Source organism: Octodon degus, unplaced genomic scaffold, assembly GCF_000260255.1.
Source record: "Octodon degus isolate 3935 unplaced genomic scaffold, OctDeg1.0 scaffold00071, whole genome shotgun sequence".
Lineage (NCBI taxonomy): Eukaryota > Metazoa > Chordata > Mammalia > Rodentia > Octodontidae > Octodon > Octodon degus.
The window spans coordinates 4,879,750-4,897,170 of record NW_004524647.1 but is presented as its reverse complement, the minus strand read 5'-3'; the positions used below and the strand labels follow the sequence as shown (position 1 = coordinate 4,897,170).

The following is a 17,421-nucleotide window of genomic DNA, read 5'->3' as shown; positions in this document are numbered from 1 at the left end:
GTGAACCTTAAAGGAAAATCATAGCAAACAATGTCATGGAAACATCACCACACAGCTCATTTTTTCATACGAATCCCCATAATTAATTCTGAGTGGAGATTTATAGAAATGTGGGTTTATTATTCATCTCTATCAAGATAAATTTGAAATGTTACAATTCAGTGTAGAGTGAAGAGCACTAATCATGTTCCTAAGATAAATGTATCTTTCTTTCATACATTTGTCCTAAGTTATTTTGATTAGCTTGTGTTGCCTTCCTAGCATTATGTTACATTATTTAGTGGCCCTTAATGAGCTCTCTGAGCTGATTTGTGTCTTCAACAAAGTTAATAGGGTGGGTAGAGCCAGGACACTCTATTACTGGGTCAAATGAGTATTTACCAGTGAGATGATAAGACCGAAGCAAAGTTAGTCGTCCACATCCCAACCTTCTTAGCTATAAGCCACATTTGATGTTCAGTGTGTTATGAATTATGGCAGATACATAGATGATTGTATGTCTCCCAGATGTTTAATCTCTTCCTCTTTGGTTTCCTTTAAAAATATAAAAATTCTTACCATTATTTCATATTAGAAAACTAACAGAAACAAATCCCTTAAAATTATCCTGATGGCCACACCCACCCTGCACTTTACCTCATTGTCAAGCTAATCACAAGAATATTTTCTCTTCTCTTAAGCTGATTTACCTATCACAGGTCTTGTTTTTGTGAAGGTCACTAGTATTTTATGAACCTGGGATCTACTTTTTTCCCTTCTTCGACAGTTCTGAAGGGCTAGTGATTATCACATTTGTCTTTCATGAAATGTTCCTCCCTTGTTTTTCTTTATGCTTTTGTCTTCTAGTTCTAATTTTTCTACCCCGCTTCTTTCTTCTATTTAGTTGTCTTTTTCTCAGCTCAGTGTTTGAATTCTGTTCTTTCTCTTAGCTCCATTTTGCTAATCCCAGTCTGCACTCACTCTCATCTCAAGAAAAACTATGATTTCATAATATATACCTTAAAAAATGCTTTCCCTAAATTCCAAACCCTTTTACTTGTCTTCTGATCACCTTGATCTACTGGATCCTTTTATTCTTGGCCTTGAGGAGCTCTAGTCTACTGCTTTCCCAAACCCAGTGCCTATGCTTGGGCTTTTCCTTCCCAGGGCCTACCCCTGGACCCCACAGATGCTGCCTTCTAGCACTTAGGTGCTACTATCTCTTTTATGTGTCTGGTTTCTCCATCCCCACCACATTGCTTTCGGTGTACCTTCATTATCCCTGCCTTAGGTTATTGCTGGTGCTTCCTGATAGATTCCCAATCTCTAGTTATCCAACTTCACTAGAGACTCCTGAAGAATCTTTATAAAATTACTGTCCATCATTTTACCACTGTTCTTACATACCTTGCATGGTGCCCAAATCTTTCAGCATTAAATTCCATTTCATAATATTGTTTTTAAGGCTGTAGACTCTATTTCTTTCCTTTCTATTTGTACCTACTACTAACCTGCTGTCATCTCTAAATATTTACATTCTTTGATCATAGTTTTCACAATTCTGTACTTTTTTTTTTCAAATACCCAGTTTCCCTGAAGACCATTACAGTCAAGATTATGGTATAATTATTCCCTTTTTATATGAATCCAAGAAGTGATGCAGTTGAACTCATTGATATCTGTTTTTGACACCTTATATTGTCTTTCTTTGTCACTTTGCTCCCATCCTACCACCTTACCTTAGTTCACTTCATTGTCTCTGTGAGTTTTATTGCTCTTTCCTCCCCTCACATTCTAACATGAGAGCAACTATGGCTGGTAAGACAGCACTCGAACACTGTCTGAGTAAGAATCCTATCTCCATGAAGTTAAAGATTTCATAGGAAGATTAGTGTTCAAGGATTTGTATGTTAAAAAGGGCACTTTCGATTTACCATGTATTGCCTATGAAATAGGTTCTCCACTTTTTAGTGGTAGGTTGATTTGTATGGATTGAATCAGTGACTAGTATTTGTTTTCAGATAGATTCCTACAACCGAATTACAGCCTATAACCATGCAGTAGTGACAGTAACTTAAGCACAGTGACGTTGACCTTGTGACTTTTGACCTCATGTACATCCTTTGTTAGTCAGCTGGTCAACAGTAATTCTTCAATGGAGATATTCACTAGGAGGAATATTATCGTAACACCGGGTTTCATAACCTTTCTCCATCTTCACTTTGCCCCAAGCTTGGTCTTGGGAAAAGCCCCGTGTGTTGCCTTAGCCGCAGTGTGCTGCCCCCCAGGTGGGTTTTAAGTATGTCCATAATTAACACTGCCAGCTGAGGTATAAGAATGTCACATTTTCTTCTAAGCTGCTCAACCTCATTAAGCAAGTGAAACGTTTGCGAGTCTTTCAGGCAGCCTTCTCTCCCTCTGGGTTGTTGAAGCTCTCTGGCTGTCAGCACAGCACTATGGGCCAGGAAAGTTCAGAGAATTACTTCAATAATATGACAGCCTCTTCCATTTAAAATGAAATTCAATGCTGCTTCCCTCAGAGGCATTCATTGAAATTCCGTGCATGATCCATTCCTCTAGTCATTTAACAATGTCTCTCATGTTTGCCCTGATTTAAAAAAAAAAAAAAAAGAAAGACAGACAGAAAAAGAGAGAAAGAAAACCAGCTTTGTGTTTGTGATTACATGGATCAGGATGGTATAATTGCAGTGAAGAGGCCCCCGAGCTTGCTGTAATAGGATGGTTCTTCTGATGTGTACTGCCATTAGAAAATGACCCATGCATGGATGTTCTCCAGGGATGGTAAAGAGGCTTTTAAGAATTACACTGTGTGTAGTATGAAAGCTAATGAGCAAAAGAGCAAGTACGAAGAAAACCTACTGCTTCAGGAGGCACTATTCTACTTAGGGCCTGTCGCAGCTTCCCCAAAATTCATTAGTGTAGACTGGTGTTCACCAGGACATGCACTGCACTACCTCCGTTCCGAGGCAGTCTCTCCACAGGTCACAGGGCACCACACTCCTCAGGAATTAGAACTATGAAATAATAAATACTGAGGAAAGGTAAGAGGATGAGTATAGTGGCTGCCAATATATGAGGTGAAAGCACGTGTTTGCATCAAAGGTGAAATAACTCATGATGGGCTTCAACAGTTAAAAAAAAAACAAAAGAAGTAATTTCTTGTGTTCCCTTTGGTCAAATTTTAGAACAATGTTTTGCTATTTCACATCATATGTATCAGCAGAACAGTGCCTAATTGTGAATTCCCAGCTAGGTATGTTTTATTTTACAGCTAATTGTTTGAAATTTTTTTTAAAATGTCTTCTAATGTAAGCTGTACTGCTTTCTTCTTTTGAAGGTCTTACTCAGGGTTTTAAAGTCCATAAATTGTGAGATTGGTACAGAGACAAAATATCTCAAAAGGTACACAACTTATTTTTCAAAATTGATCCCACTAGGCCTCTGTTGTTTTACCTGAAATTTGTATTCTTGTATGGCAGGGTCTGTATAAAACCAGAGAAATCAGACAACTTCCTGACTGTCCCAGGACCCATGGTCTCCTTGAGTGATTGCTGAGACTGCTGCTCATTTTATATAAGAGAAGAGTTGCAGGCTAGGAGTAATTGTTACACCAATTCACTTCTGCGAGGCATAAAGGAGCATTGCCTTTTCAAAACCACAGGAACTCTGTGATGGAAAGATGCACCTCTGATCTCCCCCATTCAAAGCTACCTGAAACAGCAAAATATTGCAATTAGGTGGAACTGGAAAGGATTTCCTATGGTAGACATACTGCCTTGGTAATGAAATAGGCCTTGGGAGAAAGCCCGTAGTGTTCAATTACAAAACATAGCAGTTGCAGTCCATAAACTCTAGACTATAGTTGTCTCTAAGTGAACTAGGAATCTTGTTTTCTTTAAGGTTCATCTGAGGTTCTCGAATGTTTTGCATAACCCCTTTACAGCATTGTTCTTACTGATTTTTATCCTCCAGATATTTTAAATATTATCTCTGTTTCAAAAGGCCAAGTAAATTTTATGGATATCCAGTTACCTAGGAGAATCAAATGACTAAATTAATCTTATATGCAGTTACCTTATATTTAGAATTACCTTCTTTTTGCATTCTATTTCAAGATTTTAAAGATCATTCTCAGAGAAAGAAAACCAGTGGACATATAAAGTCTTTAAATATCATGAAGAAAAACCATTGTTTAAAATGGCCTTAGTATTAAAAGATACAGTATTAAAAAGGGCCAGAAAAATAGCTCAGGGGATTAAAGCACCTGAAAGTAGGCACAGCATTGGGGTTTCCAGACCTGAGCATGCTGTGCTGGCCACAGCCCCAGGACCTAGCAATTGAGACTGGGCGTGGTGGCGCACGCCTATAATCCCAGCTCTAGGGAAGCTGTAAACAGACAGATCATTATGAGTTTGATCTAGTAGTGAGAGCCTGAACACCGTAGACCCTTCCCTAAAAAACACAAATAAATAAATAAATAAATAAAATTATAATATTAAGGACTAGAAATCCATGAAACAAATGAAAGACCTGGAATCTGTTTGCAAGCCATTGCTCTTGCTCCAATTTGTGATGATCTGTCTAGTATCCCACCAGCTGAGAAACTAACCATTGAGTATTTTTTGAGTAGTATGAATTTGTTTTTATTGAAATCATGTTTTACTTTTGACTCTCCCTTCCTTCCTTCCTTCCTTCCTTCCTTCCTTCCTTCCTTCCTTCCTTCCTTCCTTTCTTTCTTTCTTTTTTTCTTTCTTTCTTTAATAATAACAGTGCCCTTTTCAAAAAACTGTGAAATATAATTACTTTACTTTTAATTGTTTTCACTAATAAGAAAACAGTACAATAATCGTCGTAGAGTTATGAAAATTGAAAGAATTTATAGTAATAGTACTTCAAATTCAAGAGTAAAACCTGGGTGCTGGAGTCAGAAAGCAACAATGTAAATTCCATTTCTCCCTCATAGTATATGTGTGGCTTACCATATATTACTCAGTCACGGTTCTCTATTCCACAAAAGGAGTTTGGTAATAGTGACTACCCTCAGGATTGTATTAACATTATCATATAAAAATCACTTCATTCACTATGTGACTTAGACTTAATGATCAACACATATGGACTGTTTATATGGAAAAACTTCAAAGCAGATGGAAGTGTATAGGGATTGATAAACTGAGAAACAAAGAGGTATATATTAGAAAGTGGAATACTTCAGGAACCTATAAAACTTCAGCAAAAAGAGAGAGCAGTCCCAGGCAAACATTTCCTTCTACATATTCTTCATCGGATATGCAACAGTGAAGAAATTACCAAATTGCTGTAATTTTGCCTCAAACCTTATTCACATATCAGAGATAAGATTCAGACATAAGCAGCTTTGTGATTGCTTAGCAACTTGGAAAGATATTTGTGTCCAAGGTTAGTAATTTTTATATTGAGCAAATTATTAACATTAATCATTTGAAAAGATATTCCACGCATCAAGAATGCTTCATTTAATAAGCATATGTAAATCACATCACTTAGGTGGATTGGGGAAGACAGCGAAAATTAACTTGAGAAATTCATTCTTATGGCTACCCCTTTTCCCATCTTCAACCTCTGTACCCACAATGGTAGTAACAGTAACAGAAACCCCAAAACATAGGCTACTTCTTTGTCATTTCATTCAATTCCAAAACTTTCTATCTGTAATGGAGTTCCATTTTTTTTTTCAGAACCAGGGATTGAACTCAAGCCCTTGCACTGGCCAGGCAAGTGCTTATTCTACTGAGCTATCTCCCCAGTCCCTCTATCTGTAAAAGAGTACTTAAATAAGAGTTAAAATGTCAGTCAGAATCATACTCGTTTACATTACTTAATTTATGTTCTGATATTTTATATCTGTGCATCATCAGGAGAAATATCATTCTGCCTGAATATTAACAAAACCTCTTTAAGCTATAAATAGCATTCAAATGCTGTTGTGCTTTAATGAAACCCCATTTGGTTTTCAGACCTACACAATTCAGACATTTTACATTTTATAACCTCTCCATCTTAGCAGAGTGCATTCTTTTATTTCCTACTGTGTATTTGTCCATTTCTAATCTTTTTACTTTCAGAAAATAAATGACACATGTGACCTGAAAATTGAATCAATGTTGACTGAAAATGAAATAATAAAAATGGCTAATGTCTTTATCATCTCGGCAAGCCTACAAGGCAGAAGATCGTTGCTGTTTCTATTTTGTATGATGCATTATATCTTGCTAATCCTCAATAAATATGAAAAAGTGATCATTTCACAGCTAAGAATTGACAAAGAGAAACACATCTCTCATTTGAATAGACAAGATAAGGAGGTTGCCACCAGCGCTGCCACCCATGTCTTTGGGTGTGCTGTGTCCCAGGGAGACACTGTTGGTTCAATCTTAGGTCACTGCCATCTCTTTTCTGTTTTTCTATTCCTGGACTAGAGCTCAAATTTACATTCCAGACAGCCACCTGTCTTAAGGACCATTCTGTAACCTCGCTTTCCTGGCATAATTTATAGAAATTGGCACCCCCAATTAAGCCATTCCAGATGTATATTGCTTGCCATAAGAGCGAATCAAGAGATAAATGAGATTCATGTCTATAGAGTGAGCTTTCCATACACTTAAGTTTTCCCTTTGAAACAGGAATGCATTTGCTCCCCACATAAATCCTCAATTGCCTTAATGTGTGTTTACCAGGGGACCCCAATGCAGAGCCTACTGCTATGCATAACTGAACATGAGAGCTCACAAATCATCATGCAGAAGAGGGCTGGGCAGGGATAGGTGAGGGCTGCTGCATTTGTGCTGCCAGAGAAGATGAATCTCACTCTTACAGGCTCTATGCCTTATGGATGGAACATGCAAACATTCTTTTTTCATCCACAGGATGCTTGTTTCTCTGCCTGCCAGGGCATTCTGTTTTCTGAATATCATAACAGCTCTATTCTCCCTTCCCCTCAGTTTAGAGGGGAAGGTGTAATAGTTTCAAGGCTGGTGTAATAAGTAAATCTCTTTTCACTGTTCTCAATTAATTTTTAACAAAGACTGAGGAAGGGTGAAAAGATTCCATAGACAAACATAGCACTCGAATAATCCTCAAATACTAGGACACACAACTTCCTCTTGATTCTTTTCCCCTCTTTTATCTTCTCTCTTGGTTTACCTCATAGAAGGACATGTCCTGTGAAAGATCCATCACCTTTTCACCTTATAATCAAATATAAACCAAAAATATTAAGACATTTCTTTCATTTTCAATCTGTTTCTGAAACTACAGCCAGAAAGAAAGCTCTGTTATTGTCAAATTTACATGAACATTGACAGGGAATTCATATTGCCTGCTCTTGCTATTGAACTAATGGTAAGGGAAAGAGCTGATCATAACGTTTCTATAACCTTATGGATGTATTTTCTTATACATTTAACAATTCATGCTACAAAGAACTTGATGTAGCTGGACTATTATCATAACAGAATGGTAAGGTAGAATCACTTTTTTCAAGCCAATTGGGTATATGAATTAGAAGGGAAAATGTACATACTAAAGACTAAAAGAATTGTTTTCAAGTACCATTTAAAGCAATTTTTTTTGAGTACTACTGCACACAAGTTCTTCTGAAAGGTAGTTGTCATAGTGACATGACTTTAGTTGCCTTTGATTTTCCCAAATCTGATGTGTTTTCCCCATTGTATAATTCAAATACATTATGAATGCAGCACTTTGGGGTGATACTATTAAGTAGATCACTGGCATGTGAATAAGAGTTTCAGCTGTGTACTGTGGTCAGAAGTGAGCCAGAGGAAAAGCTGTCTTTATCCTCACCCCCATGGTAATATGTGGGGTCTTTACGAGGATGCAAAATAGCATAGTAGTTATATCCTCTGTGAGAATAGAATAGGATAAATTAAAATATGGTGAAACATAAAGAAGATAAATGAGCAACTTTTAAAATTATATACTATCTCTACCTCCCAATTGTAAGCATAGGCCAGCCCTCTCATTGTGGTATGTGGCCCACATTGACAGACTTCTTCTTTCAAGTCTTCCTTATGAAGTACACACTGTTCCAAAACCATTTGGGCAACTGTACCAATCTCCCAATTCAGTGACTTTCAAAAACCACTTTTTGAAAATATAGACAGATAATGGGTAGATTTTTGTTTGGTTGTTTCATTTTGTTTTGGGTTCTTTTGTTTTTCTGCAATTTGAGGATTGAACAAAAGGCTTCACATAATCTAGATAAGTGTCCTGTCATTGAACTTTATCCCCAGCTCCCCAACATTTTTGGAAAACAGCCTTCTTAAGTGTCCAAGGATGTCCTTGGTCTTACGATACTTCTGACTCGATATTCTGAATAGGTAGAATTATAAGCATGCTCCAAAATGTGCCCAGCTGAAGGTGCATTTTTGCACAAAAAAAGAACAAAGTATTTTCATGTAAAGACTATAATTTTGTTCTTCAATATGAAGTTAAAACTCATGTGCACTCAGCATATTACTTGTCAGTGATTCATATTGATTGGAATATCTTGCTCTTCCAATTATTCCAATTAATATGTTAATCTTTTGTTTTATTTTCAAATTTGGTTGTAAATCTTAGCTCTGCGCTTATGTTAAAACCTAGAGCTTTAAAAAAAAAACTTTATTCTCTCAGAAAATTATTTTAGGATAGCTGTCTCACTTATTCTTGAGTACTGAGAGTGATGAATTATATAAATTTTGGAATCACCTTATTTTGTAGTATAAAGTGAATCTGTTTCACTACCACCATGCCATTTTTGCTGAAATAATAATTTCTCCTCAAACATCTATAAGAAAAGTTCACGATTCCTTTAAGAATGCATTTTAAGCCACTTAATGGTGAGGAATATGTTTAAAAAATGAAATAAATCAATTCTGGCCCACTTAGAAAAGAAAATCTAGGGGCCAGGGAGATGGCTCAGTAGTTTAATTGCTTGCCTGGCAAGTGTGAAGACCTGAGTTCAATCTCTGATTCCCAAAAAAAAAAAAAAAAAAAAACAACCGAAAAAAAAAAGTTCTAACTAACTGACCTATGAAGGTAGTTGCAATTGATGAACTTTTAAATATTTTGTATATTAACTAATGCATATGATTATCTATTATTTTACCAAACTGTTCTTTTAGAAGCTAATGATAAAGCAGAACAAATATGTGAAATTTCTTTCACTTGTTGGTGCCTGTTTTTATAGTTTAATGTGTATCAAGTCACATTATTCAGAGGGACATTAAAAGTAAGATAAATTCAAGATTATTAAGCTGTTTGGTGCATGAAATGAGATACTGCAGGAAGATGAAAAAGTTAATTTGATTGTTAAAAACTTTAAAATCTCTAAATTCTCCAAATATCATAGAAATAAAAGACAACAAAAAATAAATTAAAGGGATAACTTACATCTTTCAACAGTCAACTGATAAGAAGAGAAGCTTCCATTTTGGTATCCTGAAGGATTTATGATTGTGCTCATTGGATGGGGTTCATAACAGTAGGAAGACCAGTGAGGTTTTTGAAGCCGTAGTCTTGTCCACTGTTAAAAATGAAAAGAAATCCATTCATAGGAAATAATAGTAATATGCTTGTGATGAGGAGACTGGGATTTCTGAAGGTTGCCTTGGGACCAGGTGCTGTCATCCCCACTAAGCAGCACCATGTACTTCTTGAAACAAACATTTCAAAAACTCACCTTTCTTTTCAGGTTATCAGCCAGTCTTATCTGGCCAACAAGGATTCCAAGGCCTACTGGGAGTGCAGCAGCCACCTCAAAGTCAGAGTGTGATGAGCAGCCAACAAGGAGCTCCGGTGCAAAGCATGATGGTCTCCTACCCAACAATGTCTTCTTATCAGGTGCACAACAGCAACCTGCAGAATTGGGGGTTAGAAAGTCACACTTCCTGAAGTAAAATCTGTGGGTATTTTGCTATGTTGGTTGGTTGGGTGGGTGGTAGTCTTTTGTCTGCACCACTGTTGCTGGTTGACTTTGAATCAAGATTATAAAGGAAAACGGCAAGTATGTGCTCTATATGTGTGATAGCAATTGGACTCCCCTTAAAATTGTTTACATATAAGCTTTCTATTCATGGAGGAAAATTCTAGTCCTATTGATGATGCCCTTTAGTGAAATTCTGCATATTGGTAGAAAAGCTTCATAACAAGTTCCCATTCATTTTTCATTCAAAAAAACCTCTTGGCATAATTTTAATTTGCTAGTTTTTTTTTTTAAATTTTATTTATTTATTTATTTATTTATTTATTTATTTATTGCCATATTGGTGATAGAATATAGGACCTTGTGCTTGCCAGACAGACACTTATGCGGCTGAGCTATATGATTTTTAAATGACTCACTGTATTCACTTAAAAGGCACTGATGGAGCTTAACAGCTACATTTTTCAAATAAAACCAAGATGAATATTTTAAGAACTTTTGTATACTCTTTGGTGATTTATATCTTGATGTGCCTGAAATTAGAAATGAAAAGTGAGTTCACTATCTGGCCATTCAATTTAACTACCCTAAGTATTTGTGGTCCTAAAGAGTCTATTCTAGTTCCTCCCATCTGGGTCATGCCCTTCTTATACTGGGTTAATCCAAGTCACTTGTTGGCACATGCCTAGGAACACATATTTTGAAACTGAAACTTTTGGTGCAAGATCCCGACTAGAGAGCAGCAGGGGTGGGGGCAGGGGAACAAAGCTGGGAACTGATTCTTTTCTGAGCACACAGTCAGACAAGATATTGTCTGAGGCACTGTATGTCATCCAGCAATCTTTTAGTGAATCTTTGAAGTATGTGTCATTATGCAAATGGTGCAGACCATCAGAGGTTACATGACTTCCTGAAGTGAAAAATAGCTGATAAATGATAAGAGTGATATTGATAACCTTTTAGATATAACTCAAAAATTTTAATAGAGTTGAGGATGTAGCTTGGTAATAGGACACTTGCTAATATGTGAAATGCTGGGAATCAAATTGGGAAAAACAAAGCATGAATAATTTTTGCAACACAATTATGTTCCTTGGATATTGCAAAATAGTCTTTTCACCCTGGGCTCTCGTTTATGTCTTTTTACAGGTGCCAATGACCCAAGGTTCTCAAGGACTGCCCCAGCAGTCATACCAACAGCCAATCATGCTACCTAACCAGGCGGGCCAAGGGTCCCTCCCAGCCCCTGGAATCCCTGTTTACTGTAACATCACACCGTCAACCCCTCAGAACAACCTTAGGCTGATTGGTCCACACTGCCCCTCCAGCACTGTCCCCATGATGTCGGCTAGCTGCCGGACAAACTGTGCAAATATGAACAATACTGGTTGGCAAGTCAAGTTCTGAGAGCTCTGGCTGTGGTACATTTCATCAAATATCATTCATGGCCTTTAAGAGAAGAGCATGTTGGGAAAAATGGCTGAGGACTTAAGTGTTCTCTCAACAAATGATTGCTGCTGGTATTCTGTAAAAATAAACAAAGAGTAACACACACATTAGCTGGTTAATGGTGCATATTTCTGTCATGTCTGCTAGATATGCCTTTATAGCTTAGCTAGTGACATGAATTCATCAAGGTAAGATTTTCTCCTACCACTGAATACCACTGTGTAGATCATAATATCCCTAATTTGGATTAGTTTTGTACTTTGTGTTGAGTTTGTGATGCTAAAAGTATTTAAAATTATATACTAAATCATCTTGTACCAAAGCTGTAATGGAAAAGAATTGATGAATGGAAGGAATAATTTATATACACTATAGAGTTTTCTTTTTTAATGGATATATACTGTATTGTAGTGTTAAATCTAAATAAAAATATTTGACCTTATGGAGGAAGGTCATGTTTTTCACACCAGTTTGATTCACTCTCTCTTTCAATATATGTATTATTATGTATTACTGTTATCTTCCTGAAGGATTATTTCATGAATTTGCATGGAAAAGGTCTCCTGGGCATTTATAATGAACTGATCTTATATTTGGAGGTGCTATACACAAATACTTAATGAGCTGCAACTTTTGTCATAATTCTACAGAGGTCCTTAAAATAAGGTAATTTCCATTTTTTCATCAATTTCACATTTTTGAAGTGCATACTTGCTCTTGATTGTAGGACTATTGAATCCATGTAGCTATCCTTCTACAACTAGAAAACTCAGAATGATTTTAATGACAGCAGCCTTTTACTAAGCCCTTGCTTCCTTCACTGGAGTTCTACTATAGAACTGAAAAATAAGGTTTCTTTGCTTAAAGGGAAATTAAAGGAGACACGGCTCTCTTCAAATATAATTCCACAATTTATACTAGACCATACAATGAAAAGTGTCATAGGTATTAATAGGCAGTTACTCAAAGGTATTAATATCTGCCGTGGTAATTTATGACAAGGTAAACATAGCAATTATTTCATTACAAGTATCTAAAATTAGCAGACATTCAGAATAAACTAGTGGCTATCTCTATCTCATCTCAAAATATTGAATTCCTGGCATATTCTTTAGGTAAAATTGAATTATCCAATCTTGAAAAATAATAACTTAACCATGGACTCTGAGCATCAGATCTTCTGACAGATATCTAACAGGGGTATAAAACCTCATAGCTTTCCCCTTAATATCATAGCACAATAAGAAAATTTCTTTTTTTAATTTTATAAACTCTGATTGAATATATATATATATATATATGAAAGCATCCCATAGTTTTTCATAGTATGATATTCTCTGTTAGAATTGCCATTTTGGTTGTTTAGCTGTAGGTAAAATCAAGTAGTTAGAACCTCTATTTAGATAGATACACTGTTTTAGGATTATACTGTTAATTCCTCTATCATTAAAAGGGAGACTTTTACCATACTCCAATGAGTTTCATTCCTTGTAGAGTCTCTTCTACTTTTCTAAATCTTGGTTGAGTTATTTCTTCTTATATAAATATTTTCTGGCCATTAAAGGTGTCACACAAATGGGATGCTCCTTTCTTTTTCTTTGGCAGTGAGACATTGGACCACTAGTTGCCTTAAGGAAGGACAGTTATGTTTCCCCAGCTGACAGTCCCCTAATGGAGATAAGAGGTTGATCAACAAGGACTCATGTAAAAAATAATTGTCTTGCTTTTCCGATCATGGTGGTGATCCTGTAAATCAAAATCCAAATAGAAGCATCATTATTTATCTTCTCTTCACAAAATTCTGGAAATATTTTTAACATTTTAATGACCCTTACAATTACTGTGACTTCTTGATGGTTTCAAAATATTCCAAGCGGCACAAAGGTAGTTGTAAAGGCGGAAGTTTATGTTATTTGTTCTTCTTTTGCCAGTCTGCTCCATGTATGGTAGTCATTTTATTTTTTTTAAAAAAAAGAAAAGAAAATCAATAAAATTGATATAGAATTTTAAAACAAGATGATAGGAAATTGACAAAGGTTATTATCTTACCATTGCTATCTTCAAAGTGGTTGCTCAGGTTACCAGATATAGGCATATAGCATAAGCATTAACTGTTCCTTTCAGTGGACTAAGAAATCAGTCATATACTTATCTTAGCAACTTTGTGTGTGTATATTACATATATATGTGATACATAGTTCTGATGATATGAGGTAAGTTAGGAGAGTACGTTCTTCAACATTATGGAAATAAGATCATGTAATTATTTATGAATATAGTAAAAGCACTTGACCCAGAATTACTTAAGAAATCATTACAAAATCTCAGACATACATAGAACTGGGAAATTCTTTAAAGGAAATTAAAACTAAAACAAATATAATCAAGAAAAATACATTATATCTATTACATATGTATACATTTAAAAAAATTCCCTTCCTTCTTTTCTCCTTTCCCCCATAGCAGCTGTTCTTTCCTTTTGAGAAGTTGGCAGTCTTTTATGTTTAGACATTTGATATTGATTGCAGAAGTTCATTTGGGTTCTTACTCAGATCAAGTCCTCTTCCTGTTACTTAATCTTTCTATTTAGCCTTATGAGATGTCAAGTACTATATTATCCTTATTGTCGTGCTACATTAGAATATTTGAGGTTGCCACATAGCAGGATAATTTTATTAGTTAAATATTTTCAGAGCTTAACTTATCGTCAAGAGAACAGACTTTTTTCAGGTTGGTTAATAATTTTATCAAAATGACACTTTAAAATTAAAGATTACTTAGTTTATAAGTTTATACAGAGATAGATGGAAAGTAAGGTATATAAGTACATAAGTAAACAACTATTGTCATCTTCTGTATTTTTCAGATTTTTATGAATATTAAAGACTAATTTATGCATTAGTTTATTTAGCAAAATTTTATATCATAAACATGTGGCAATAGTCAAAGCAAGTACAAATAAATTTAAACCTCTTAGATTTATCCCTATAAATTTTATCTTGGCTAATATGATATTTGGAACTAAATGTTCTGAACTAGGACACCAGTGAATTTAAGCTATAATCTTGTTACTCATTTAATATAGTTCTGATGATGCGAGGTACATTAGGAGAGTAAGTTCTCCAACGTTATGGAAATAAGATCATGTAATTATTTATGAATATAGTTAAAGCACTTGACACAGAATTGCTTAAGAAATCATTATAAAATCTCAGACATACATAGAACTAGGAAATTAAAACTAAACCAAATATAATCAAGAAAAAGAATATGGCCTCAGAAATGAATTTTGAGATCTAACAAATTTCCATTTTTATCTTTCCTTCCACTTTTCCAGCAGTTAGACTCTGAGGGTATTCTTTGATGCCCTCATCTTCTGGTTACCTATGTTCTATACAAACAGTGGAGAGCCACATACAGTTCCATAGAGTGTGGGCCCACCTCTCATCCCTGCTCTGGAATTTCTATCACAGATACTGGAATCATTTATGAAGCCAGAATAGAGTATTAAAAACATCCTATCCTTAAGGTTGTAGTTTAAATGTGTCTGTTTGAGTTGTATATTCCAAGTAATATTTAAGATACAAATAATATATATATATGTATATATATATATATATACACACACACACACACACACACACACATTTTATTTTTATAACATTTTCTCTGGAAGATTTAAAAAAATCATAGTTGTTGTATGAAACACACTACTCCAAGGGCAATTATAATTGAAAGATAATGATAATGAAGGATAAATAATCTGTCTTTGTTGTTGTTGTGCTTGTTGTTGTTTTGAGATAGGATCTCACCATATAATTCATGCTGGCCTTGAACTCACTATATTGCTATAGCTGGCCTAGACCAGCATGGGCCATGCAGTTATCCTCCTGCCTCAGTTTTCTAAGCACTGAGATTGCAGACATGCACCATTATTCCCAGTGCCAATAATCTTTTAAAAAGGCTTAGGGAAACCTAAGCTATACCATATTACTTTGTAACTTTCCAAGGGAGGCATAATTTGTATATTTTTCTCAAATATTTTTGACTATAATATCTTTTGTTAATGGAAAATATCAAAAGACCATAATGTGGGGGATATTTTGCAAAACATGTTAAAAGTCCTAAAATATTAGCACACATTTATTTTTTGTTTTGCTTTCAATAGAGGCTGCACTCTATATCAAAATGTAATATAACCCTACTTCCAACCAAGGCATCTCTGGCAAGTGCTCTGGCATGCACTATCAACATTACCACCATAAATTTTAGAACCTATAGAATTGGCACAGTGCCAAGCTTCTAGTTTTGCATTTTGAGTTATTAAATTTTTATAGCTTGCTATCTATATTTTTCTGTAGTTATATTCATAAAGGCATAAAGTATATAGTTGTAGTTGTCCCTAATGATTTGTATATGCATGTGTGCATGATATTGAAGATTTTTAAATGTATATTTAATTTTCAGCCCCAGTCCATGGAGCTCTTACCTTTAAATAACTTATGACCCTTTTGGAGAGAAAAAGTATACCAGTACATAAATAAACAAACATTTTAAAAATTGATTATAGAGCTCATCTGGAAAATAAAAATAGAGTTCCGAAATAGAAGAGGAGTTTTTCAGCTGTAGTTTTAAGAGATTTCATTCTCGGCCAAATAGCTCAAAGGACTAAAGCACCTGCAAGCAGGCACAGGGGCTGGGGCTTCAATCCCCAGGCCTTCTGTGCCAGCCCCACCACAGGGGCACACGGAGACAGCAATTGAGACTGGGCGTGGTGGCGCATGCCTGTAATCCCAGCTCTTGGGAGGCTGTAAACAGGTAGATCACTATGGGTCTGATCTAATTCTGAGACCCTTAACACCCTGCAGACCCTTCTCTAAGAGATTTCATTCTATGTTGTATAGATAGTTTGGGCATGCAGAAGTGAATGTGGTGATTCATAACTGCAGCTAAGAGAAATGCCTAAAAGAAAAAAGAGACATTACAAACCATGAAATATAATTCCAGGTGTTTGAAGTAGGAAGTGACTGCTTAGAATAAGAGTAGAATCCAGCCTGTTGGACACCTCAAATGTCAAACAGGATTAAAAGACAACCAGCAGCTTACAATGATTTGTTAATGGAATGCAACATAATATCATCCATGGTTTATAAATTGTGTGCTCAAAAAGAGAGAGAGAGAGAGAGAGAGAGAGAGAGAGAGAGAGAGAGAGAGAGAATGGACGAGACCTGAAAACACTTTTCCTTCAGAAACCAAAGAAAACAACAGCTAAAGGCTGTCAGCAGGCTACAGTTAGCATAGCATTAATGTGTAAGTCAGAAATGAGTTACAGCATCGGACACCTAACACTTAACGGTTCTACTCCATGTGTGGAAAATTTTTAGAGATCTATATCTTATTTCTCTTTCTTGGGGGAAAGCTTCTGTATCAGAGTACTTACATTCCCTATTTTAAGCTGTATCAAAATGCACAATGAAAATATTCTGCCAGAGTAAAATAGAGACTGAATTACATTTGGAGACAATAGATGAGGGCTATCGAGGCTTCATTACAATAGGTTTTGTGTTGATATTCAATGTGTTGAAATTAGACCTCAATTTTCCATTTCTTCTTAAAATTTTTTTGAGAATCTACCTATCATGGCTCAGAATTTTTTTTCTAGATCCTTACAGATGCCACTGTTTACAAATAAGACAAAAAAAAAAAATGGTTTCTTCCTGTGTAATTTGGTTCAAACTTCTCTTTACAAGGAGAGCTTGTTCCCTTTAAAGATTTGGAATTACTTTCTAATATTTAACTTAATATTTGAGTTAACATCTTTTCCTGCTTTCTGCAAGCTTTTCAGCTGCTAATCTTTTGTACAACAAGCATTGCCACTATTATGTGTCGGCACTGGCAAGACAGCCTCGCTCTTGGAGCCAGGTCCTCGGCTGACTTCAGCAGTGTGTATGTGGTGGGAGCGTGAGCAGGGACCCTCTTCTTCTGTCGAGGGAAGTCATTCCTGGGTG

The 17,421-nt window shown here is 35.7% G+C and overlaps 1 protein-coding gene across 7 annotated transcripts in view; it reads left to right on the top strand.

Annotated features, from left to right (window-relative positions):
* Arpp21 (cAMP regulated phosphoprotein 21) overlaps nt 1–11,892 on the top strand; it is a 160,828-nt gene extending 148,936 nt beyond the window's left edge. For 5 of the 7 annotated variants that reach the window (XM_023719767.1, XM_023719769.1, XM_023719768.1 and 2 more), the window contains exons 20-21: nt 9,734–9,882; nt 11,114–11,869. In XM_023719767.1, coding sequence (XP_023575535.1) covers nt 9,734–9,882; nt 11,114–11,371 — 407 coding nt within the window. In that variant the 3' untranslated portion in view covers nt 11,372–11,869. Of the gene's footprint in view, nt 1–9,733; nt 9,883–11,113 lie in introns of all 7 variants that reach the window. The other 2 variants (XM_004635255.2, XM_023719771.1) reach the window with 2 other exon arrangements.
* The last annotated feature ends 5,529 nt before the right edge of the window (nt 11,893–17,421 follow it).